Source organism: Columba livia, chromosome 24 (assembly GCF_036013475.1).
Source record: "Columba livia isolate bColLiv1 breed racing homer chromosome 24, bColLiv1.pat.W.v2, whole genome shotgun sequence".
Classification (NCBI taxonomy): domain Eukaryota; kingdom Metazoa; phylum Chordata; class Aves; order Columbiformes; family Columbidae; genus Columba; species Columba livia.
In genome coordinates, this window is record NC_088625.1 from 5,740,223 (window position 1) to 5,764,749 (window position 24,527).

Below are 24,527 nucleotides of genomic sequence, written 5' to 3' on the forward strand. Positions count from 1 at the left end.
TAAAAATCACGCAACCTTATGTCTCTAAATAACTCATTAGTGTGCATCTACTTAAGCTAAATGATTAATATTAAACTTAAACTGGGCTCATCCACTGATAAAACCATCGCTGTACAGCTGGTTATTTAGCAGGGAGAGCTCAAAGTGGCTCATCCAGGCTGTCATATTTATACATATATTTATAGATATAGTTATATATATATTTATAGATATATAGGTATTTATACATATATATATATATGTGTTTGTACATATACATAGATTTTTAATATATATTTATAGAACAAAATGTAGCGAAATTGCATAGAGCGGGAAAAGTCTGCACGAGGCTCCCTGAACCTACAAGTTATTGGGGTTCAGGTGCTGTTCTGCACCTTTCTGGTTTCCTAACAGGAGCTCTTGGCTACAGCTCAGGCCTTTCCCTCCTCTGGAGCCTGAACCAAACTGCTGTTGGTTTGCCTGGGGGGGCTCGAGCGATCATTTCAATCTATTTAATCTATTCATTTCTTTATTAGGCGCCTCTCCCTCGCGCAGTTTCCGCATCCTGCACCCGCTGGCCCCGCAGACCCTGGCGCTGCCGCGGCACAGCGCGGTGACGCTGGAGTGCGTGGTGGCCGGGCGGTTGGCGCCGGCACCGCGCTGGCTCCGGGACGGCCGCGCCGCACCGAGCGACGGCCGCTGGCACCTGCGCCACTCGCACCTCAGCACCGACAAACTGGAGGCGGCCGACACCGGCAACTACTCGTGCGTGGTGGGAGACGGAGCCGAAGTGAAATACGTCAATTATTCGCTCACCGTACTCGGTAAGAAACAAAAAGAACCATTTTAACGTCCAAAATTTTGCTTGTTCACTCGCTGGTTTTGGTGTCTGGTTGCAAATAACCCAACGTTCTTTCTCATGGTAAAATAAGGAATAAAGACCGCAGCTCATCGTCTCTCCCAAGCTAAAACCCATCGCTATTTATCTCTCCAAGTCCTTCCTGAAATAATCAAACACTAAAGGATAATAAACTCCGAGGGAAGAACCCAGCTATTTATTTTTCTGCAGAGCGCCAAGTGTATGTGGGATACGGTGTCGGTAACGCGCCAGACGTCAGATAATTCTCTTTTGAGGGTGTATATAAGCAAAAAGCTGGCGAGGAGAAGTGGCATGTTTGGACGAGGACAAAAAACCAAAAGCTAAATAAATATATTTGGCCTCTTTTGTGTGGCTGCAAGCTCCTCATCTCTTTTGTAGCAGATTTTCCTGTCCTTTGAGGTTTCGGTTGGATTTTTGAAACATGTACATTAAAGTAACTCAGAAAACAGGTTGTTGACATAATACAGCCCTTGTTACAGGGATTGCTCTTGTTACGGGGGTTATATTTGAAAATACAGGTGTTCTATTTACAGTATTAGTGTAATAAAAGGGAGTGTGGAAGAAAACAACTTTAAGCTGTGCAGAACTAGAAGGACGTAGTGTGTCGTATGCGATAATTTGTGTAACGGTTCGCAGCGTCTTTTCCAGGACTTAACTCTGATATCGACATAATTTATATAAAATTATTTCCCTTTCAGAACCTCCCTCCATCTCCAGGGGATTAAAGGACGAAATGGTGGCGGTCGACGCGACGGCGCATTTCTGGTGCGAGGCCAATGGGACCCCCACCCCAACCATCTCCTGGTTCCGCGACGCGGCTCCGCTGCCACCGTCCCCGCGGCACCTCCCGGCCGGGACCCACCTGCGCCTTCGCGGGGTCACCGCGGCCGATGCTGGCGTCTACCAGTGCGTGGCCACCAACGCGCTCGGCTCCGCGCTCTCCACAGGGAGACTCCGTGTCCGGCCGGGTAGGAGCCCTCAGAACTCTCATTGAGCCTTGTTACTTCAACAATATTCTGGTTTTTCCCCTAGATTATGTATCTGTTTCCTTCTGAGCCCTGTTTGCACTCATAGCCCTCAAATCTCTAATTAAGCATTTATATTTCAACCTTTATTCTGGCTTTTTCCCCTAGATTGTGTATCTATTTCCTTCTGACCCCTCTTGGCACTTGCAGCCCTCAAATCTCAAATTAAGCCTTTATACTTCAAGAATATCCTGGTTTTGCCCCTAAATTATCTATTGATTTGCTTCTGACCCTTATTTGTAGCAAATCTTACAACGCAGGTCCTCGCAATTGAATTTGCAGAGGTGCAGGTACCTCTGGGGTAATTAAAACCTTGATTACCAGCTGCGATTAAATCTGCTTATGATTAAATTGGACATGATTTATTCTGCAATAGAATCAGGCTCCGGTTGTGCTGGACAAACTGGTCTTTTTAGCCATATTGACCAACAAATAACGATTCCTGCTCCATAACCTCAAGTTTCTAAACCAATCATCACATTTGGGGTTAATTTGTGCTTCCCCTGTATTAGACCAAGAGTCTTTTTGATCATTTTTCAGTCTAAAACACTTTCTAATACCCAAATAACTTGATTTTTGACATTGGCGAGACCTTTGCTGTTCCAGTTCTCCCTGTGTTGTGTGTAGTAGAAGCTCTTGTGTCACTTTTAAAGTTGTATCAACTCCTTTTGGCGTTAAGCATCATATTAATTCTATTTTTCTCTTTTTCCCCCTAGGCAAAGGCTCTGGACCAGTTACCGTCTCTCTAGTCACACTGTCCCCCCTTCCTGATTTCGGTGAGAAACGCCTCAAAATAGAATAATTAACACAAATTAGGTGATGCGGGGGTAACGAATCGGGAGTTCACTTCACAAGATGTTGCGTTACGTGAAGCCACCTCAATTTCTCATCTTGCTATAGGAAATCCAGCTGGATTTACGGCCAAGATGCGGCCCCGTGTTTAAGGTTCTTTTTTAGCGCCGGTTTAGAGCTCGGAAACCACGTAACTGGTTGGAAAAGGTGCTTAAAGGTTAAAGAATGAAACCCCAAGAAGGTGATTCACGGAGGGTTAAACTAAGTTCTTGTTGGACCTTGTAGGGGGGAAACACAAAACTAAACATCGTCCCAAATTCCAGCTGCTCTAACTCAGAATTTTGCAGCGCTAAGTTCAATTTTAATGTTTCACGTCTTAATTTGATCGCTTTCTAACATGTCATACCAGTGATTACGGTGTTGGGGACCGATATAAAATCCCTGAGTGGTTTCTGGGTGATTTTGGGAGTTTCAAATGTTGCGGAAAGAAATGCTCCGACATTTTGATATTTTAATTAAGAATTTGTGCTTCCGAAGCGCATTAAGCTGCGTTTCTTTAATAATAAAATCACCTTAAGCCACTCTCAGCCCTGGCAGCTCATTCCTAATGCAAGAGCACAATACAAGAGCTTATTTGGCTGAATATATAGATATTTTTTCCCTCTTTCTGCTGGATCTGTTCCACTACGTGATTCATCGCGTGGTCTTAAAAGCGGGCAGGGCGTTTCATAGCGAGAAACCACCAAAATGGCAAACGACAGCCTGAGGATTCGGGACCCGTGACGCTTATGTTAAGGCCTTTTTAGCCAGTTGTTGCGCAAAGTTACAAAACGCGGGGTTACTTCTCCAAAAATCGCTTTATCTAATGGAAGCGAAGGAGAAAAATACACTTGAGGACGTGTGAGGAGCAGGTAGGTTGGTGTAAAACATGAGAAAAATGAATATTTAGTGCAGGTAGGTGGCTGAGAAGGCTGATTTTAGACTTTCCAGGCACGCGCGGCTTCATTTATCCACAAATAAAAGTTATTTTAACGCCCAAATTTGGGATATTTAGTCCTTTTTTGCTCTCAGAGGCAGGATTCTGGGCACTAAAAGAGCCAAAAAAAGTCACATAATGACACAGCAGCAGAGATACGCCCGCCCTGGGCAGCAATTACGCCAGAAACTTCGCATCAAAAAGCGCTTAGATCCCAGTTGCTTCATGCAGATTCTTTTTCCAACAGCAAAACCAAAACCCAAACGCCTTTCCAAGTGTTGACGACCCCCCGGCGCAGCCGTCACCGCGACGGCTCCGCTGTCACCAGCCTCAACCACAATTAATTTGGGCGCGAAAGTCCATCGTTCCCCCCACCCACAAAGGGTTTTTCAGGTGTTTTAAGCAAATTCCAGCTGTTTTTGGGGATGGTGTCCCCGCCTCCTTCCCTTTACAAATACAAAATAAATCGGGATAAACAAACAAGGGATCCTCGCCGGGAGCAAATCAAGAGAATTTGCCTCTTTGGCTTTTTTGGTTTAAAAAGCGGCCAAAAATAGCGGCCGCACTTGCTGCTGGTATTTTAATGGAGGTTTGGAGGAATCCGCCTCGGCTTTACATGCCCGAGGAATTTTGTTTGCTTTGCAAACCGAGTTCCCTTCATTCCCTTCCCCTCCAGACCCCGGCGCGGAACAGAAACCTCCACAAATCTGGGAAAAATATTAAAGAGGCACGAGGGCTCCGAACAGCTGGCGACGCTTCACAAATTTCTCGCTTTATAGATATTATTTTTGATTTTTCATAGCAAGCACAATAAATAGGAGGCCGGAGCGGAATTTCTAGAAGCTCATTGTCCGCAAAACCGGATTTTCGGCATAAATTTCATGATGAAACCATCGAGTCGATGGAAATTCCATCCGAAACTGCGGGAGGGGAATGTGCTCTTGGTGAAAAGTACAACAGCACTTAACTTAAAATTTCTCCTTTTGTGTCAAGTTATAGCCGTATATCTTATACTTTTTATTTTAACGTGCTTTGCTGCTGCTTGATTTAGTTGAGATACAAGTCAAACTGTGTCTGTGCGTCGTGTTTTATCTCTTTGCGGAAAACAAACCCCAAACCACGCTAAAAAATAATAAGAGAAAACCTGTTTTGCTCGGAAAAAAATGCATCTTGCCTGGAAATGACACTTTAAAACTCTTTATTTTCCCCTCCGCGCCGCGCAAGCGGATGTTTGAAGCCGTAACCAACCTCTTCCCTTTCCAATCCCTCCAGAAACCGCTGCGGAAACTGAGGAAACTCTTCCCGACGACGTTGCCCAGCGCGATTTTGCTGCCGAAACGGCTTCTTGGAGCTCGGCCCCGACCGAATCCCCTTCGGCCGCGACGGAAAAAGCCGCGAGCGCCGCCGCTCCCCCCGACGCCCCCATCATCCTCAGCCCCCCGCAGACCCCAAAACCCGACACCTACACCCTGGTCTGGCGCTCAGGCCGGGACGGGGGTTCGCCCGTCAACGCTTATTTTGTCAAATACCGCAAGGTAACGTTTCTCCTGTTTTTCCCCATTTCACGAGGAATTTATATTAAAAACCACGTGGCGTCAGGCTGGAGAATTAGAAAGTAGTTGAACCGTGTGACCGCAACTCAGTTTAGTTGTCACAGGCAGCCTGTTCTATTACCTAATAGTATCTATTAATATCTAGTTTGAAATGAGATTAATTCAGGGGGTTATTTCATTTATTCAACGGGGGTTTGGGCTCCGGGGCCGCAACTTCAGCAACATTAAAAATATATTTGCGTGAGTGAGGCTGAATCTGGCGGGGACACTTAAGATCTGAAGGGAAGCTTAGGCTCAGCCTAACTGTCAGAATTTGCGCCTTTGTGTCCCAAAGACGCTCTATTAAACCAAAATTAGATAATACAAACTAAACTAAAATTTCCAAAGCAAAAATCACGCGATATTGTAATTAAAATCAGCGCCAAGTGACGCCCATGCTCAGTTCTTCCCAGTGAAAGCGGCAAAGCTGTTTGGTTTATTTTCCAGAAACTTCTTTTTTAATCCTCGCCATCCTGATCTTGGCTTAACCTGGAGGCAACGCTTCCATTTTTTAATTCACAAAACCATAACCTTGGATAATCCACAGCGTTTACATCTCCCGTCCCTGTTGTCTTAAAGTCTTATGTTGTTTAGTCGTTTATTTTTGGTAGAATCTTCATCTTTTCCTTTGGGAAGGTCATTGCAGAAATGCTGATTTGTGGCAGAAGCACAAATTATAGGAAAATGTATGGAATTTTGCTGAGTCCTGGTTGCTGGTGTGCAAAGGCAATGGGGGATTAGAGGGTTAGTCTGGGTTTTAGGCTGGTTTTTGCTCCTTTGGCCGCTGACGTTGAGCTCTCTGTCCCCGCGCGGCGCAGCTGGATGACGGCGGCAGCGCGGCGGGGACGTGGCACACGGTGCGTGTGCCCGGCAGCGAGAACGAGCTGCGCCTTAACGAGCTGGAGCCCTCCAGCCTCTATGAGGTGCTGATGGTGGCGCGGAGCGCGGTGGGCGAGGGCCAGCCGGCCATGCTGACCTTCCGCACCAGCAAAGGTGGGTGCGAAATAACGTTCCCTGTGGCCTCTGCTTTCCTGGGGATGTTTATTTCAATTCCATCAACTCTGTGTTGTCTGCTAAGCCACCCCAAAGCTTCTCCAGATCTGTAGTTCCACCCTAAACCTTCTTCAGCTCTTTGGTTCCAATGCAAACCTTCTCCAGATCTTCTGTCCCACCATCTTCCCCTCCAACCCACCACCCCAAACCTCCTCCAGATCTTTAGTCTCATCCCAAACCTTCTCGAGATCCTTGGTCCTGCCACAAACCTTCTCCAGATTCTTGGTCCTGCCACAAACCTTCTCCAGATTCTTGGTCCTATCACAAACTTTCGGTCCCACCATCTTCTCCTTCATCCTACCACCCCAAACCTTCTCCAAATCTTCCATCCCACTGTCTTCTCCTCCATCCCACCATCACAAACCTTCTCCAGATCTTCTGTCTCACCACCACAAACCTTCTCAGGATCTTCTGTCTCACCATCTTCTCCTCCATTCCACTACCCCAAACCTTCTCCAGATCTTTAGTCTCACCCCAAACCTTCTCCAGATCCTTGGTCCCACCACAAACCTTCTCCAGATTCTTGGTCCTGTCACAAACCTTCTGTAGATCTTTAGTTCCACCCCAAACCTTCTCCAGATCTTCCATCCCACCATCACAAACCTTCTCCAGATCTTCTGTCTCACCACCCCAAACCTTCTCAGGATCTTCTGTCCCACCATCTTCTCCTCCATCCCACCACCCCAAACCTTCTCCAGATCCTTGGTCCCACCACAAACCTTCTCCAGATTCTTGGTCCTGTCAGAAACCTTCTGCAGATCTTTAGTGCCACCACAAACCTTCTCCAGATCTTCCATCCCACCATCTTCTCCTCCATCCCACCATCACAAACCTTCTCCAGATCTTCTGGAATAGAAAAATTCAGTCCCTAAACAATTGGCTACAGGACTGGTGCTACAGGCATGGCTTTGGGTTCTTTGATAACGGTTGGTTTTACAAGACAGCGGTCCAAACAGTGATACGTGGGAAAGGTTTATCTCGCAGGGGCCAAAGGATGCTGGGACAGGAACTAGCAGTGCTCATTTGGAGAGCTTTAAACTAGACTTGAAGGGGGATGGGGTTGTTGCTGGGCTTGCATCAGTAGGGCATCACTCTAGACGTCCCTTCCAATCCCTGACATTCTGTGATTCTGTGTCCCATCATGTTCTCCTCCATCCCACCACCATAAACCTTCTCCAGATCTTTGGTCCCGCCACCTCAAACCTTCTCCAGATCCTTGGTTCCACCACAAACCTTCTCCAGATCTTTGCTCTCACCACAAACCTCCAGATCTTCCATCCCACCATCTTCTCCATCCCACTACCCCAAACGTTCTCCAGATCCTTGGTCCCACCACAAACCTTCTCCAGATATTTGGTCCGAACACCCCAAACCTTCTCCAGATCTGTGGTCTCACCATAGACCTTCTCCAGATCTTCTGTCCCACCATCTTCTTCTCCATCCCATCCCATCCCATCCCATCCCATCCCACCACCCCAAACCTTCTCTAGATCTTCTGTCCCACCACAAACCTTGTCCAGATCTTGTGTCCCACCACCCCAAGCCTTCTCCAGATTCTTGGTCCCATCACAAACCTTCTCCAGCTTCTTGGTCCTGTCACAAACCCCGACTTGACATACTGTGCATCAAATTCTTCTTAGAAAGAACCTCATCCTCGAAGAACACTCAGGCTCCGTCTCCACCAGCCGGTGTCCCCAAACATCCCGTCGTCCACGAAGGGACAAATAACTTCGGGGTCGTCCTCCCGGACCCGTCTCGGCACAGCGGGGGTAGGTGCAAAAAACCAAAATTCTGTTGCAAATGGACATAAATCCAATTTAATTTGTGTTTATCACAGCTCGAGGTTTGGCTAAATCTACCAAATTCACCTCCTGCTCTCGCAAAAATCTCAACTTTCCAAGGACACTCTCAAAATCAATAAGATTTTTCACGTTGATATTTAAAATTGCCGTTGCTTTTTTGCTAAATGCTTTGGTTTCCCCTTCTTCTTCTGGGTCTTCTTTAGCGTTAACAAGGATAAGCTCGTTTAGCGAAGCTGGATGGTTGGCAAAATGGTGTTTTGGCAGCTTTACTAACACCTTTTTCTCTCTTTTCTGCTGCTCTCTGTAACCCAGCGAGTTCAGTAAGTACCCATCGCTCCTTCGCTTCGTTAGAGCCGCGTTCTCCTCTTGCTCGTTAGTGCCGGTTATGTCACCTTGGGGGCATTTCAAATTTTGCATAATAACCACATTTTTCAAAACAACAACCACACTTTTCCCTTAGAGTTTCTCTTCCCACGTAGGGGCAGCGCAACCCTGTATCTTTTGTGATTATTATACTGATAAAGCAGTCAATTAATAAATAATTCCTTTATTTTCTGCTCCTCAAGCACCTTTTCTAGACAACGAATCATTCTGGGAGGGTTTAAGATCCTCCTTATTAACACACAAAGTCTAATTTAATCAGTCACGATGGAAAAATCCAATTAAAATCAAACTTTTCGTTGCCTTGAACCCTGTTTTTGAGGGAATTTCTCGTTGCAGTCCCCGAAGCCCCCGACCGTCCCACCGTCTCGGCCGCCTCGGAATCGTCCGTCTACGTCACCTGGATCCCTCGCGCCAATGGCGGTTCCCCCATCACCGCCTTTAAAGTCGAGTTTAAGCGCTTGGGCCGGAGCAGCGACTGGCTCGTGGCGGCCGAGAACATTTCACCCGCCAAACTCTCCGTGGAAGTTCGAAATTTGGAGCCAGGTATTAAAAAACCCACAAATTCTTTTTTACCTCGTTGGCGTCTTTGAACAGAGACCCTGACGCTTTGGTTGTTTTGCTTTCAATTCCACTTTGGTTGTTTCCATTTCAATTCCGCTTTGGTTGTTTCCATTTCAATTCTCCTTTGGTTTTGCTTTCGTTTCTGCTTCGATTATCCTGGTTTTGGTTTGATTTGGGGGTTATTTTGGTGGAATCGGAGCTCGTTACATAAATTCAAGTTGATTTCTGGCTTTCCAAGTAGAAAAACCAAACCAAACAAAAAAATCCTCGCCAAATAAACCCAAAACCAACCAAAAAAACCCCCCAACCAACAACCCGCTAAGAGGATTTAATACTCGTTCCTGTGCTCAGGAGGGTCATATATTATTCCTATTATTAATTTTTAAGCACTCCAAATGCAATAAGAACAAAATATATTAATGGGAAAACGTCTCTCCTGGTTTTTCCTGCTGTCCAGCCCTGAAATCTCGGGGACAGACGGCAATGAGCATCCCTTGAAATGTAATTTTGCAATGTAAGGATTTCCGGAGCCAGTGCAGTCGTTTCCATCTCCACGTTTGGATTTTTCCGGAGTGAATTGCCCTGATTTTTTCATTTTCCCCGTGTCCGCGCTCACCATTTCTAATCCGTTCCACGTCTCCTAGCGCTCCTTTTGCTCCAAACTCTTCATTTAGATTTTTTCGGCCTTTTTCAGGAGAAATGTACCGCTTCCGCGTCATCGCCGTCAACAATTTGGGTGAGAGCCCCCGCAGCGCCGCGTCCCGGCCCTACCAAGTCGCCGGCTTCACCGGCCGCTTCTCCAGCCGCCCCGTGGCCGGGCCGCACATTGCCTACACCGAGGCCGTCAGTGACACGCAGATCATGTTGAAATGGACGGTGGGTGCCGGCGTCTCAAAATTTAGACCCGTGCTCAGGCTTAACTCAGACCAAACCCCACGGTTTGTGCGGCCGTTTGAGTCCGTTTCCCGCGATTCCCATTTAGGCTGGGCTTAAAACCCGCACGTCGAAGTGGAAACATTTTTCTCTCGCCCGTTATTCCGTCTTCTCTAAACAAGCGCTTTAAAATCTCCAAACCCACAGAAATTCTTCGCTCTTGTTTTGAAATCCAACCCCCCGGTATATTTTGGAGGGTTTAACGTGCCGGGTTCCCGGCGTTCGTTTGCTCGGCTCGCTCGTTAAGGATAATAAACTCCAAATAACCTCTGGTTCCTCGGGAGGCCGCATAACTTCAACTCAAATATCCCTGAGCTGAGGTTGAGAGCGACCTTAACTCTTTCTGAACTAAAACCGCTCTTAACTTTCCCATAAATCCTGCAGATTTTCTGGCCATTTGTGGCCAAACCCAAATTAACGGTTTGGGAAGCAAAGTGTCGCCCCCAACTTGGGCTTTTGTCCCCGTGTCACCCTCTTTTTTTTAATTCATGATGAATTAAATCCCCTTGCACCAAAATCCGTATTTCAGGGCAGTATTTAGTGCAAACGGCTCAGCAGGACTCAATTAATTCCAATTTTGGGGCTCTAATTCCCAATTTTCTTGCAGTATATCACGTCCAGCAACAACAACACCCCCATCCAAGGATTCTATATTTATTACCGGCCCACAGACAGCGACAACGACAGCGACTACAAGAGGGACGTTGTGGAAGGTAGGGCTTAACAAAACCTCGCCTAGCTGCCTCGGCTGGGTTTAGGCCACATCTAAACTAAGACTAAACCATGACAATGTATTTTGGCAATGTAACATCAAGTTCTGTCCACGCTTGAGCTTGTTCCTTCCATCTGGAGCCTCCTCTAGGCGGAAACTTGAGACCTAAAACCGGTTTTAAATCCGCGCCTTATTCCAAATCCTTCACGTCGATCTCTTTAAACTGGGTTTGCTTAAACTCATCGGGGAAAGAGCAGCATAAATAAGATTTAACACGACGTAAACCCACTTGGGTTTCCCCCCATCGTCGTAATTAGTTGGTTTTTAAGCTTATTCCCTCTATTTGTTTAAGCCAGGTGTGGAATTCTCTCCCCACACCCACCTCATTGCCACATTTGCGCTTCGTTTGGCCTTTTAATCAAATTATTTGTGTTTTCCCTGCGCACATTAGGTCATAATTTTCCTGGAAGAACTTATTAGATAATGTCTCGATTAGTCTAGAAGTGGAAAAAACCCTTTTAAAAACATTTTCCTGAGCAAACGCGCTGATCTCATCCCGTCCCGATGACGTTAATTAGTTTTCCCCCCTCATTTATTTCACTTACCAGAGGAGCGACCCTTTATTTTGAATATTTTTCCCCTACCAGACAATACCCCGCACAATACTTTGATGCTTTAATGCTATTAAATACCCAAATCAGCTCATTTCTGCTTGATTTTTTAGTTCTTATTTAATTTTTTGGCCACGATGCAAGCCGTGGAAAACGCGTCGTGATACCAAGTCCTGGCTTTTCCTGTTCAATTTTGCCTTTCGGGGCACTCAAAACTGCAAAACACTTGCATTTCTTGCTCTCAGAAATGCCGCTAGGGGCAAAAAGCCATTTATTTAAAGACAAAAAAGCAAAACTGCCTCACTCAGGTGGCTCCTCCTTTCCATTTTCCTTTCTTTTCCTTCCCTTTGTTCTCCCCCTGCCCAGAGCAGCGTCTCTCTGGGTCTCTGGGCAACAGCTCCAACACTCCGAGGTGGATTTTCCCCAGGGGATCACGAGCCCTCAAACAGTTAATTAAACTGTTTATTAAAATGTGTCACAGGGCAGTGAAAGTAAAAAGGGAAAGTGATTTATAGCCCAGCGCTCGGGGCTCCGGGAGCTGGAACGAACCCCTGGCCGGGAGCCAGGCCTGGAAAAATCACTTGATTTGACATTTCTTGACTCGCACCTTCAACTCTTTGCGGCCCAGATGGATCTTTCCTGTGAAAAACGGGCAAATTGGGTCACACAGAATCACAGAACCCCAGAGTGTCAGGGGCTGAAGGGCCCTGGAAAGCTCATGCAGTGCAATCCCCCCATGGAGCAGGAACACCCAGATGAGGTTACACAGGAAGGTGTCCAGGCGGGTTGGAATGTCTGCAGAGAAGGAGACTCCACAACCCCCCTGGGCAGCCTGGGCCAGGCTCTGCCACCCTCACCCCCAACAAGTTGCTTCTCCTCTTTCACTGGAACCTCCTGTGTTCCAGTTTGCACCCATTGCCCCTTGTCCTGTCACTGGTTGTCACCCACAAGAGCCTGGCTCCATCCTCCTGACACTCCCCCTTTCCATCTTGATCCCCAGGAATGAGTCCCCCCTCAGTCTCCTCTTGTCCAGCTCCAGAGCCCCAGCTCCCTCAGCCTTTCCTCACACGGGAGATGCTCCACTCCCTCCAGCATCTTGGTGGCTGCGCTGGACTCTCTCCAGCAGTTCCCTGTCCTGCTGGAACTGAGGGGCCACAACTGGACACAAGATTCCAGGTGTGGTCTCCCCAGGGCAGAGCAGAGGGGCAGGAGAACCTCTCTGACCTACTGACCACCCCCTTCTAACCCACCCCAGGTCCCATTGGCTTCCTGGCCACAAGGACCCAGTGCTGGCTCATGGTCACCCTGCTGTCCCCAGGACCCCCAGCTCCCTTTCCCCTACGCTGCTCTCTAATAGGTCATTCCCCAACTTACACTGGAACCTGGGGCTGTTCCTGCCCAGATTCAAGACTCTACACTTGCCCTTGTTCTATTTCATTAAATGTTTCCCTGCCCAGCTCTCCAGCCTGTCCAGGTCTCTGATGGCAGCACAGCTTCCAGTGTCACCACTCCTCCCAGCTTGGTGTCACCAGCAAACTTGCTGACAGTCACTCTATTCCCTCGTCCAGATCACTGATGAATATATTGAATAACACCGGCCCCAGCACTGCCCCTGAGGCACTGCACTGGGTACAGGCCTCAACTGGACTCTGCCCATTGACCACGACTCTCTGGCTTCTTCCCTTCAGCCAGTTCGCAGTCACCTCACTCCCCGCTCATCCAGACCGCACTCCCTCAGTTCAGCTGTGAGGATGCTGTGGAGACTGTGTCAAATGCCTTACTCAAGTCAAGGTGGATCACGGCCACCGCTCTGCCGTCATCCATCCATCTTGTTATGTCCTCATAAGAGTCAATGAGGTTGGTCAAGCACGACTTCCCCTTGGTGAAGCCATGTTGACTGCCCCTAGTGACCCTCTTATCCCTGACATGCCTTGAGATGGCACCAAGGAGAAGTCGTTCCATCAGTTTCCCAGGGATGGAGGTGAGGCTGACCGGTCTATAGTCACCTGGATCCTCCTTCTTGCCCTTTTTGCAGACTGGGGTGACATTTGCTTTCCTCCAGTCCTCAGGCACCTCTCTCTCAATTTTAATTTCCATTTTAATTTTTATTTCAATTTTAATTTCAATTTCAATTTTAATTTTTAATTTGATTTTGTTTTGCTTCATAGGTACCAAACAATGGCACTTGATCAACCACCTGCAGCCGGAGACGTCGTATGACATCAAGATGCAATGTTACAACGAGGGTGGCGAGAGCGAGTACAGCAATGTCATGATCTGTGAAACCAAAGGTTTGGGCGCAAAATCGGGAATTTTGGCTCCTCTGGCAGAATTTTGGGGTCTGTTGGGGTTGGTTCGGGTGGGACAGGACACAGCAGAGCCCAGAGCGGCTCTGGGCAAAGCTCCGCGCCTTTCCCGCCCTGCGGGAGAATATTGTTAGTCAGGGGCGGCCTTGGGGGTTTGTTTCTTTTTCTTCCCTTTTTATTTTATATATATTTTTTTAATTTCTATTTTTCTTTTTTTTTTCCTTTTTCTTTTTTCTCCTTTTTTCCTTTATTGCTTTATTCCTATATTTTTCCTTTTTTCATTTTTTTCCTTTTTCCCCTTATTGTCCCTTTTTTGTTCCTTTTTTCCTTTTTTTCCCTTTTTCCCCTTTTTTCTTTTTTGTCTCCTTTCCTTTCCTTTCCTTTCCTTTCCTTTCCTTTCCTTTCCTTTCCTTTCCTTTCCTTTCCTTTCCTTTCCTTTCCTTTCCTTTCCTTTCCTTTCCTTTCCTTTCCTTTCCTTTCCTTTCCTTTCCTTTCCTTTCCCTTCCCCTTCCCCTTCCCCTTCCCCTTCCCCTTCCCCTTCCCCTTCCCCTTCCCCTTCCCCTTCCCCTTCCCCTTCCCCTTCCCCTTCCCCTTCCCCTTCCCCTCCCCTTCCCCTCCCCTTTCTTCCTTTTTCCTCTTTTTTCTTTTTCCCTTTTCCCCTTTTTTCCTTCTTCCTTTTTTCTTTTTCTCCCTTCCCTCATTTTTTCTTTTTCACCCTTTTTTCCTTTTTCCTGTTTTCCTTTTTCTTCCTTTTTTCTTTCTTCCTTTTTCCTTTTCCCCCTTCCTCCGTTTTTCTTTTTTGCCCTTTTTTCCTTTCTTCCCCTTTCCCTCTTTTTTCCTTTTCCCTTTCTCCTTTTTCCTTTGTTGTTCTTTTTTCTTCCTTTTCTCTCTTCTCTTTTTCTTTCCTTTTTCCTTCCATTTTCCCTTTTCCCCCATTTCCCCTGCCCCCCCAGCCCCTGGGCCGCCCGCCCCGCTCTGCGCGTCTGCTTTGTGTCCTGGGGGCTCCGTGACGGTTGTGTACGCGCAGATCTCACTCCCCCCGAGCAGCTTCATTCCTACCCAGGCACCTCTTCTTTGGCCTTTTTACATTTTTAGTGTCCAAAACAAAAAGTTTTGTTTAGGTTTTTAGTGTCTTTTTACGTTTTTAGTGTCAAATGCAAGGAATCCAAGCTGAAAAAAAGAATCAGTTTAATCCCAGGGTTAAACTGGCATCGTGTTTTCAAACTCTTCTGGTTTGAAAAGGGGGTGAGCAGGGTTCACATCACACCAAACCAGCTCGTCTGGCGACCGCCGGGTGAGAGAAATGCACATTGTGGTTCTGCCCGCCCTCAGAAGTGGAAAAACTCGGGCGTTTTTGAGTCGGGAGCACAGTTTTACATCATTCTGAGTGACCTCAGCGAGCTGGCAAATCACCTTTTGCCAAGGCAAACTGTTATTACCCGATAGTTTTTATATTATCGGTTTTTAATATTAACTTGGAACCTTGCTGACTTGAAGAGGTGTCCAGCGCAGCGCTAATTATTTTCATAATGAAAGATATGCATTTAACAACCGTACCTGCACTTGTTTTTGATCTCACCCAGTGAAACGCACGCCCGGAGCATCCGAATACCCAACGAGGGACCTGAGCACCCCCCCGGGTCCCCCTGAGCGCGTCGGCGGCGCCGGCCCGGCCAGCGGCTCCGGCCGCGGTGGCGACACCTTGTACCTGATCGTGGGCTGCGTCCTGGGCGGCATGGTCCTCATCCTCATCATCTTCATCGCCATGTGCCTCTGGAAGAACCGGCAGCAGAACGCCCTGCACAGTGAGTTCGCCTTTCCTTCCATGGCAAAATTAATATCAGAATCAAATCAGTAACATTAATATTTTATGAACGGGAAGTGCTTTCCTGTTACAAGCCAATATTTAGAGGCTTGAACTCCAAGCGCCCGCGCAAGTTTCTCCTTGTTGCATCTCAAAATTAATGAGTAATTATAAATACTTGTTAAAAGTGAAGGCTTAAACCTTAAATTTCTCTTTCTTGGGTGTATCTGGAAAGAAAAAGCACTCGCAGCTTTGCGCCTTCTGCAGCCCGTGGTTATTTTCAAATGGCAAAGAGAAATAAAACTTCTCACAAGTTGTCTTCAAGAGGCCTGGAGGTATTTTCTGGAAGTATTAATAATAAGAACTCATAGCAGAGGTTGTCTTGGTGATACGAATGGGCTGGTTTTATTAATTGAACACTCTTCATGAGCCAAGTCCTTTCAGACCAACATTGCTCTTTTCCATCTCTCCACTTGCACACCAAGCGCTTAGATACTAAAATTAATTTACAAAAACTGCAAAAGGAGAAAATAAATCTGTTTCGAGACACTTGTTTCACTTCTCACTCACGTTTTTTGCAGAATACGACCCTCCTGGTTACCTCTACCAAGGGGCCGATATCAACGGGCAGATGATGGAATACGCGGCTTTACCCGGTGCCACCCGCAGCAACGGCAGCACCCACGGCACCTTCGTCCCCAACGGCAGCGGCTGCCCCCACGTCCATCGCCAGGTCGCTAACGGCGTCAACGGGGCGACCAACGGAGCCGGGTTGTACCCCGGGCACAGCGACTCCCTGTCTCGGCATCCCCATCGCCTCCTCAATGTAAGCCTGGCCGGAAAGCTCAGCCTGAAGCTTGGCGTTGAGCCAGGCCTTGTAGAACTGGGCTTAATTCGGGTGGGGGGAAACACTCTCCCGTTGATAACAGCCAGTTGCGCTAAATTACTTATCCCGGAGGAAGCATCTGGGCTGAGATTGGCGATGCGAGCGTCACGGTTTTCATTTGAGGGGATCGGGTGACGGCAAGAATTCCACTGGCTCTGGGAAAGCGCTGAGAAAGCCGTGCGTACATCTGGGCTTTCTCAGTCTTCCCGTTAAAGAGATTTAATTAGAGCTGCTTATTCTGCAGCTTTATGGCTCGCCCGCTTTTCCCCCACCTGTTTCAGATCTGGAACTCAAGGCAACGTTATTAATTATGGCCGAGCACGAAGGGAGCGGGAGCTTCCATAAAATGAAACGCCCTGTACATCTCAAAATGCAGCGACGTAATAGCACAATATTTTACTTTTTAAATACTTTTCAGTCCCTTGCTTGTGACCGAGGCTCATTTTTTTGTTTGGAAATACAACATAAAATTACAAACTTAATTCAAGCCTCTGTACACTGTGGAAAAAGAACTTCATTTGCTGAAACGCGTCCCGTTTCCAAGAGAGAAGAATGATTTCATTATTGTCTCTGGAAACAGATGGCTCACGTTCAAACTGACGCAAACTCACTCAAAACTGTGAACGTTGCCCAGGAAAACTGAGAAAAAAAAAAGCTCCAAAGTCTGAATAACCCAGGGCAAACAAAAAATGGGGCTATTGTTTGTGTAATTGGACACAAGCGCTTCCTTTTATTGAACAACAAATTAGCGCTTGCACAGTAGTCGCCACTTGAGATGATTCCAGCTTTGAGTCCAGACGAGTTGCTTCTTCACCTTATTTTGTCTTTGCTCTGCTCGTGTAGCAAGAAACGATGAGTTTTCGGTTGTTTTCAAGAGCAACCGAGGCTCAAATTAAGTTGTTTTGGCCCTGTCCAACCTACCGGTGAGTAAAACGCTCCAAGAGTTGGAGCTCTTGGGTTGGGAGGATTTTTGCAGTGCTGAAAATCTCACCCGTGAGAAAGCTTAGAGACTTGAATCCGTGATTTATCCTTCTTATTTTTGGGAAAATAAGGAATTAGGGATGTGGTCTCAGAGCAAGACGAGACGTGCAGCACCACCAATAGTCAACCGCGTGGAGTTTTTCTGCCATATTTTAGAAATTTAGAGTCAAAAATCTCATCCAGGAGCAGGACGTTCTCCTCCTCGTTAGGACTGGCTTAATTGTTTCATCGATTGGGCTGAGTTAGGAGGAGAGCAACTGGCAATCAAGGCTAATTGGGCGTTTCCTCAGCGCTCCAAATCGCCGCAAAAACTAAAGGATAAACCTTGTTTTTGCGAAAATAGGGGTTGTTAGAAGTGCCCTGCTGCTGAAATCTCAAAAATCAGGTGGTTTTGCCCCAAACTGGCTCCACTCCGCCCCGTTTTTGCAAGTGGCTCCGGCCTCCTCGCCCGCCCGCTCGTTAACAATGAGGTATGTGTTAATCTGGGCGTTCGGACTCGTTCCTAACGAGCGGTTTGGCCAAAACCAACACGGCCAAATCCCTCTCGCCCCGAGTCGCTGCTGGCTGAGCGCTCACCCCATCTGTACAAATACGAACCGTCTCACAATATTAAAGAAAATCAATGTCGCCAAGTAAACTCGACCTAATCGGAGTAATTACCGGCCAGCGGGATGACTTGACGTTATGACATCAGCGATGTGAATTTAAGGCTCCGTCTCCCCGCTTGCTAACGAGCGGCATTTTGCTTTCACGTCTGTCATCGGCGTTAAAAATAAACATATTTACAGCGTGGTTGTTAAATTAAACCTGGGCGGATTTAAGCTGAGAACAGACCAGGGAAATTACCGCATGCTTGTCGGGTTGCGGTTATTTACTTTTCTCTTGACGCGAAAAACCCTCCGCGCGGCTTCGGATAATGGCTCAGTGTTGCCGCGGATCTGCAGATTGATAAGGTGATTGGTTTAAAAATGAAGCTAAAAGGATGTGAGGCGCTAGTTTGAGCTGAACCGTATGCAAGAAACGCCGCTTTTTAGTCGCTTCCAAGAAGCCCAAAGTGTGTTTTGGCTCTAATATGCTCAAATAACAATTAATTTATATATTCTTTTAATTAATCACGCTGCAGGGCGGCGGGATGTACACAGCGGTGCCACAGGCCGACCCCGCCGAGTGCGTCAACTGCCGGAATTGCCGCAACAACAACAGGTGAGGTAAAACCGCGTTCAGCCCGGCGTGACCATCTCCGATTGTCCTTGGGATGGAATAAAACCACTTATTAACCCCCCCAAGCTCATGTTGCTCAACTCTGATGCAGTTTGAGTGCTGGGTTTTCCTTTCTTAAACCTTATTTTCCTCGGTTTCGAGATAACAAAACCATCCGTGTGGAGTTTGTCAAATCGGATTTAATTTGGCTTCTGGATTTTACATTTCCTGCCGTTCTCTTAAGAATCAGCTTTGCATTCACAACCTATTTGCCATTAAAACGTGGGATTTGAGGTTTTTCAGGAGCGGTTTGACCAGCTGTTGTCATCACATCATTGTTTTTTGTATGAGAAAAAGCCTTTTTGTATAAATTAAGGGAAATTAACCCGTCTTCGACATCGTAGCTGAGAGTCTGGATTTTTATTAGGTTATTTTTCGCGTTTTAAAGAATATCCTTCCAGGCTGCCCGCTAAATCTCTGGTTACTTGAATGGCTAAAAATAGGACTGAAAGTCAGACATGCTGGACGGCTCAGCCCCGGTAAATTCTGGATTGTTTCAACCGGACTTTGAATTTTCAGCCTTATTAAAATCAGCAGCTGCCCCGAGCTGCACATCTGGAGAAGCTGAGTTGAAGCGAAGCTGTTGTGATGGCAGAAAACACCTTCGCTCTGGTTTTACCGTTTTACTTTTTAAAATACAACTTAGAACAGGCTTGAAATCCTTCCTCCTATTCATATAAATACACGTGTGATGGTGTGATTGAGATGGGATGCTTTATGCTATAATTAAGAGCTTGTTTTCCCGTTTTAAGCGCTGTTTCATTTTTAATTGCTCTTTTTTTTTGTCTTAAGAAAGTTCTGTCCTCTTCAAATCTACCATCCCTCCCCGATGGGCCATCAGCAGGGCCTGAACTTTGAATTTTCACGTCCTTTTTCTATATTTGATGACTCAAGAGGGAAACAAGTTGTGCCTTAACAGCTGCCTCACCCCAGCGGGATAATTAACCTCCGTTTGGCAGCAGAACCGTGTGGCCGGGACCGTTCCCGTCCCCTCCCGGCACCGAGGGACTAGACGGGGGACATGGGAGAGGGGACAGAAACGAGGAGGAGGAAGGTCTGGGGGGTTTGGAATTTGAGGCCAGATTAATTTCCCCTGTTTTTGCTCAACCTCATAGCTCGGTGCAAAAGTCATCGCAGTTTTGGACAGTGAGTTTTAAACTGTTACAACTCGGCTCAAATGCATCTTGATTAATCAAAATAGGAACTGTTCCAATCAGCGAGAAATAAGTTTGTTTATTCCTCTATCATAAAAATCCGAACTCTCGGAAAGCGTTTTCTGCATCCTGCTGGTTGTGGAAGCGTTTTCCCTGCCAAATGTTGTTGAGATGCTTGAAGAAGCGGCCGTTGGTTGGTGAGAGCTCAGGTGAATCTGGTGAATATTCTCCAATTTGTTCCACTTTGGAAGCGTCGGTTGTGACCGTGACCTTTTTTTGGTGCAAATTTGACTTTGGGAAGCACTTTGGAGGTTCTTGGTCCAACCACCAAGCTGGTTGCCACCAGTTGTTGTATAAAATCCCTACTTCATCACACATCACAATCCAATTGAAAAATGGTTTGTTGTTGTTGTGTAGAAGAAGAGAACACGACACTTCAAAACGGCCATTTCTTTGATTTTTTTTTGGTCACTTATGGAGCTTTTTCACCTTCCCAGTTGGCTTCAAATGCCAAACAACTCTACAACCGTCGATGCTGGGTTTGGGTTGACATTGAGTTGTGGTCGATGTTGAGTTGTGGTCAATGTTGAGTCTGGTCAAAGTTGAGTTGTGGTCAGTGCTGAGTTGTGGTCAGTGCTGAGTTGTGGTTGATGTTGAGTTATGGTCAATGTTGAGTTCTGGTCGATGTTGAGTTGTGGTTGATGTTGAGTTCTGGTCAGTGTTGAGTTGCGGTCAGTGTTGAATTCTGATCGAAGTTGAGTTCTGGTCAATGTTGAGTTGTCGTCAACGTTGGGTTCTGGTCAACATTGAGTTGTGGTCAACGTTGAGTTCTGGTCAATGTTGAGTTGTCGTCAACGTTGGGTTCTGGTCAACACTGAGTTGTGGTCAACATTGAGTTCTGGTCAGTGTTGAGTTGTCGTCAGTGTTGGGTTCTGGTCAACACTGAGTTGTGGTCAACGCTGAGTTCTGGTCAATGTTGAGTTGTCGTCAACGTTGGGTTCTGGTCAACATTGAGTTGTGGTCAACGTTGAGTTCTGGTCAATGTTGAGTTGTTGTCAACGTTGGGTTCTGGTCAACATTGAGTTGTGGTCAACGCTGAGTTCTGGTCAATGTTGAGTTGTTGTCAACGTTGGGTTCCGGTCAACGTTGAGTTCTTGGGCAACTCCTCCTGTGGCTGGAAGAGGATCAGCATCGATGATGCTCCCAGCTGGTCGTTGTCACCTTCCGACAGCCGCTCCTCATCTTCACAGCTCCCGTGTCCTTTACAAAACGTCTTGACCCACCGCTGCACGCTAACGAACCACCTTCGTTAGCAGTTCCTGCGCCAAACGCCTCGTTGACGTCACAACTTGTCTCCGCTGCTTTACTCCCCATGTAGAACTCAAGGAAAATCGCTCAAATTTGCTTTTTGTCTGATGTCATTTTTATAATATAAAATAAATATAAAATAAACAGTGATAAGTCAGTAAAAAAACACAGAAAGTGAGAGACGCACCCGAATTATCACAATTTTGGGGCTAAACCCAGGCGATTCTCTCCCCAAATCACCCTAAACGAGCCAATTTCCACCTGGAATGATTCCTCATTTGGGCTGAATTTAGCGGTCGCTCGAATTGCGACTGCGTGCAAATAAATCCTAAAAAATTAGGTCTATTAAATAACCATCTGTTTTGAGCAACAGCCACCTCGCAGCGGCTTTTATTACGATGGCGGTGAAATCTGGTTTACTTGGTTTAAATTAGCAGTTTATGCCCTTGTGGAGCTTTGCCAGAGGGAGGAGCTGCTGAAACGTGGACAAAGTCGAGTGTGGTTTGCACTTCTTATTATACATTAGGACCGAAAACTGATTATTTAACATTTTTTCTTTCATTTTTTGGTGGTTTTGCACTAAAATTTCCCAACTACCTCATGGTTGCGGAGGAATCGGCGTTTTTACAAATCTCTCTGCAAATTCGCTTTATTTTCCTCAGAAATACACAAACAAATGGGTTCAATAATGGGTTCCTCCAAGATTTTACTTTATTTTTAATAATAAGCGAGTGCAGTCAAAAACCTCCATGGAACTAATAACGGGGTTTGTTTGAAGGCCAGATGTGTTTCATGTGGCTTCTTCGGTGGCTTCTGTGGTATTTTCCTACTCAGAATAATGATTTTTTGGAGGCATAAAGACAAAATAGGAGGAGAAAGGGGAAATTTCCTCCTCGAGAAGGTTTCATTGTGGATTTTTTGGTTGTTATTTTAAAGTCCTGGCGATAATAATCGTGGTTTTCAGGTGAAAATATCAACCGCGGCTCCAAGTGTGGAGGACGAGTCCCCCCAGAGTGATGTTTTTATGACCTTTTAAATTTCAATTAATGGAATAAAAGTGCTTTTTGCTCTTTTAGGCAGGATCTTACTGTGATTTCCAACCTTAATATCTCCCCGTTTTAAATTCTGTGTGAGTTTAGGACTAATCCAGTGGCCGATAACCTGTTGCTGGTGATGTCAAAGTCCATTTTACCCCAAATTTATTGAAATTTAGCAACAAAAAACCACCCTTAATGCTCATATTTGTATCTATATCAGTGTCTAAAAACACTTTTCAAGTGTCTCTTCAGCTCCTTTGTCTTTAAAGCGTAAATAACTTGGCTGTAATAATTAAATCAGCAATTTAACTTCATTATCATGGCCTGGCAGGGCCGTGAAATCTTACAGGCCGCAATCCCACCGCGAGGGGGTTATATTGATAATATTTTCTATATTTTCCTAATTTGCTTTGATTAAACTTGGCATTTCTTTTCCAAGGTGATTAAATTTGCTGGTTTGAACTCAAGATCTATTTTTTATCAGCAAAAACGTGGGTTTTGGGGCTGCCTTGGTGGCGAAACGGGCCTGGTCATTGAGTCGTTGACGTGGGGAGTAACCAAGAGTGTTTTGAATAGTTTGGGATTAAAAAGCCGCTCGATCCTATTATTTATGTCGGGATTAATATAAAAACTAATGTAAAATATATTTGGCGAGGTGTCTGAGTGTTGTTAGAGTGATTTTTTCGAGGCGAGCGGTGGGAAGAAGCATCTCGGCCTAACCCGGACGCTCTTTTCCGTCCCCTCCGCAGGTGTTTCACCAAAACCAACGGCGCTTTTGGCCCCGCGGCGCTGCCGCTCGTCCCCCTGGTTACACCGTGTCGCCAGGACATGGAGCTGGAGCCCCTGGGCCACCGCGTCACCGTCACCATGTGCGTGGCCGCCGGGGAGGAGCCGGCGGAGCGGCCGTGCTGCCGCGCCGGGGAGCCCCACGGTGAGACATCCCCACGCTCCGTTCGTTAAAACTTTAATTTAATTTAATTTAATTTAACTTAAGCCCACCAAAAAGTATCGGTGGGACCCAACGGGTGTCGGTGCCGTCGGCGAGAGGAGGAACTCGGAGCGGTTCTGGGTTTTTTAGGCTTGTTGGGCTGAAAGAGATGATTGATTTAAAGTAAAATAAGGTGAGGTGAAATGAAATAAGATAAATACGGTAAAATAAAAGAAGATAAAATAAAACAAGATAATGTAAGATAGACAAAATAGAGAAAATAAAATAAGATGAAGCAAGATAGACAAAATAGAGAAAATGAAATAAGATGAAGCAAGATAGACAAAATAGAGAAAATAAAATAAGATGAAGTAAGATAGACAAAATAAGATAAAGTAAGAGACACAATAAGATAAAATAAGACAAAGTAAGAGACAAAAGAAGATAAAATAAAATAAGATAAAGTAAGATAGATAAAAGAAGATCAAATAATATCAGGTAAAGTAAGATAGACGAAATAAGATAAAATGAAATAAGATAAAGTAAGATAGATGAAATAAGAGAAAATAAGATAAAGTAAGATAGATGAAATAAGAGAAAATAAGATAAGGTAAGATGGATGAAATACGACCAAATAAGATAAAGTAAGATAGATGAAATAAGAGAAAATAAGATAAGGTAAGATGGATGAAATAAGACCAAATAAGATAAAGTAAGATAGACAAAATACGAGAAAATAAAATAAGATGAAGTAAGAGACAAAATAAGAGAAAATAAGGTAAAGTAAGATAGATGAAATAAGATAAAATAAGGTAAAGTAAGAGGCAAAATAAGATAATATAAAGTAAGGCAGACAAAATAAGAAAATAAAATAAGGTCAAGTAAGATAGGTAAAATGAAATAAAATAAGATAAGAGGAACTAAAAGATAAAAAATAACTAAATGAAAGTCCTATCGAGCAGTAACCCCCGCGCTCTCTCTGCAGGCGACCCCTGCGCTCACTCCCCCACCCCGAGCGGCGTTTTGAGCTGGACCCCGTTGATCCCGCGCTCCCCAGCCTGGAGTTTCCCCCCCGCCGGCCCCGGGGACGCGCGGCAGCTGCAGGAAACCTGAGCACGTCCCCCCGGAACGTCCCCGAACCCGCCCGGGACTGCAGCGGCTCCACAGGAGTGATGGAGGGATGTGAACTGAAACACAGAGACTCACTATTTATTTTTTGTAGTCGCGTCATATGAATGTATCATGTTTTTTGTTATTTTTTTTTTCAAAATTGTCGCCTTTTTATATTATTTATGCCTTGAATTTTATTTTTTTTCCCGCGAAACTAGCCTGGTTACGTGTATAAAAAAAATGGTCATAATATAAAGAAGAACAATGGGAAATCCCGAGTGTGTTTTCCGCAGCCAGAAGAATCCGATACATGGATTTAACAAACGGGTCCGATTTTTACTATTTTTACATCATGGTACTCGATATTTTTGGTTGGTTGGTTTTTTTCGCGGCAAAACCCGGTGGGAAAACAAGAAAATAAATAAGAAAACTCAACTTTGGCTGAATCTGCAA

General features: G+C 45.8%; 1 protein-coding gene and 1 long non-coding RNA gene across 5 annotated transcripts in view; one reads left to right on the plus strand and one right to left on the minus strand.

The window, feature by feature from the left end:
- CDON (cell adhesion associated, oncogene regulated) overlaps positions 1 to 24,527 on the plus strand; it is a 43,851-nt gene extending 19,324 nt beyond the window's left edge. For all 3 annotated transcript variants that reach the window (XM_065040597.1, XM_065040599.1, XM_065040598.1), the window contains exons 6-20: positions 516 to 803; positions 1,558 to 1,827; positions 2,601 to 2,660; positions 4,925 to 5,187; positions 6,063 to 6,237; positions 7,938 to 8,066; positions 8,820 to 9,026; positions 9,739 to 9,920; positions 10,585 to 10,690; positions 13,469 to 13,591; positions 15,190 to 15,411; positions 15,992 to 16,236; positions 18,401 to 18,480; positions 22,786 to 22,967; positions 23,950 to 24,527. In XM_065040597.1, coding sequence (XP_064896669.1) covers positions 516 to 803; positions 1,558 to 1,827; positions 2,601 to 2,660; positions 4,925 to 5,187; positions 6,063 to 6,237; positions 7,938 to 8,066; positions 8,820 to 9,026; positions 9,739 to 9,920; positions 10,585 to 10,690; positions 13,469 to 13,591; positions 15,190 to 15,411; positions 15,992 to 16,236; positions 18,401 to 18,480; positions 22,786 to 22,967; positions 23,950 to 24,077 — 2,660 coding nt within the window. In that variant the 3' untranslated portion in view covers positions 24,078 to 24,527. The remainder of the gene's footprint in view (positions 1 to 515; positions 804 to 1,557; positions 1,828 to 2,600; positions 2,661 to 4,924; positions 5,188 to 6,062; positions 6,238 to 7,937; positions 8,067 to 8,819; positions 9,027 to 9,738; positions 9,921 to 10,584; positions 10,691 to 13,468; positions 13,592 to 15,189; positions 15,412 to 15,991; positions 16,237 to 18,400; positions 18,481 to 22,785; positions 22,968 to 23,949) is intronic.
- Positions 6,084 to 8,032, minus strand: LOC135576301 (uncharacterized). 2 transcript variants are annotated; one of them, XR_010467955.1, is made up of 2 exons: positions 7,872 to 8,032; positions 6,084 to 7,143 (listed from the first exon to the last, which is right to left on the minus strand). It is a non-coding gene; the product is annotated as an uncharacterized LOC135576301 (long non-coding RNA). The 2 variants fall into 2 exon arrangements; XR_010467956.1 differs by having other exon boundaries at positions 7,809 to 7,942.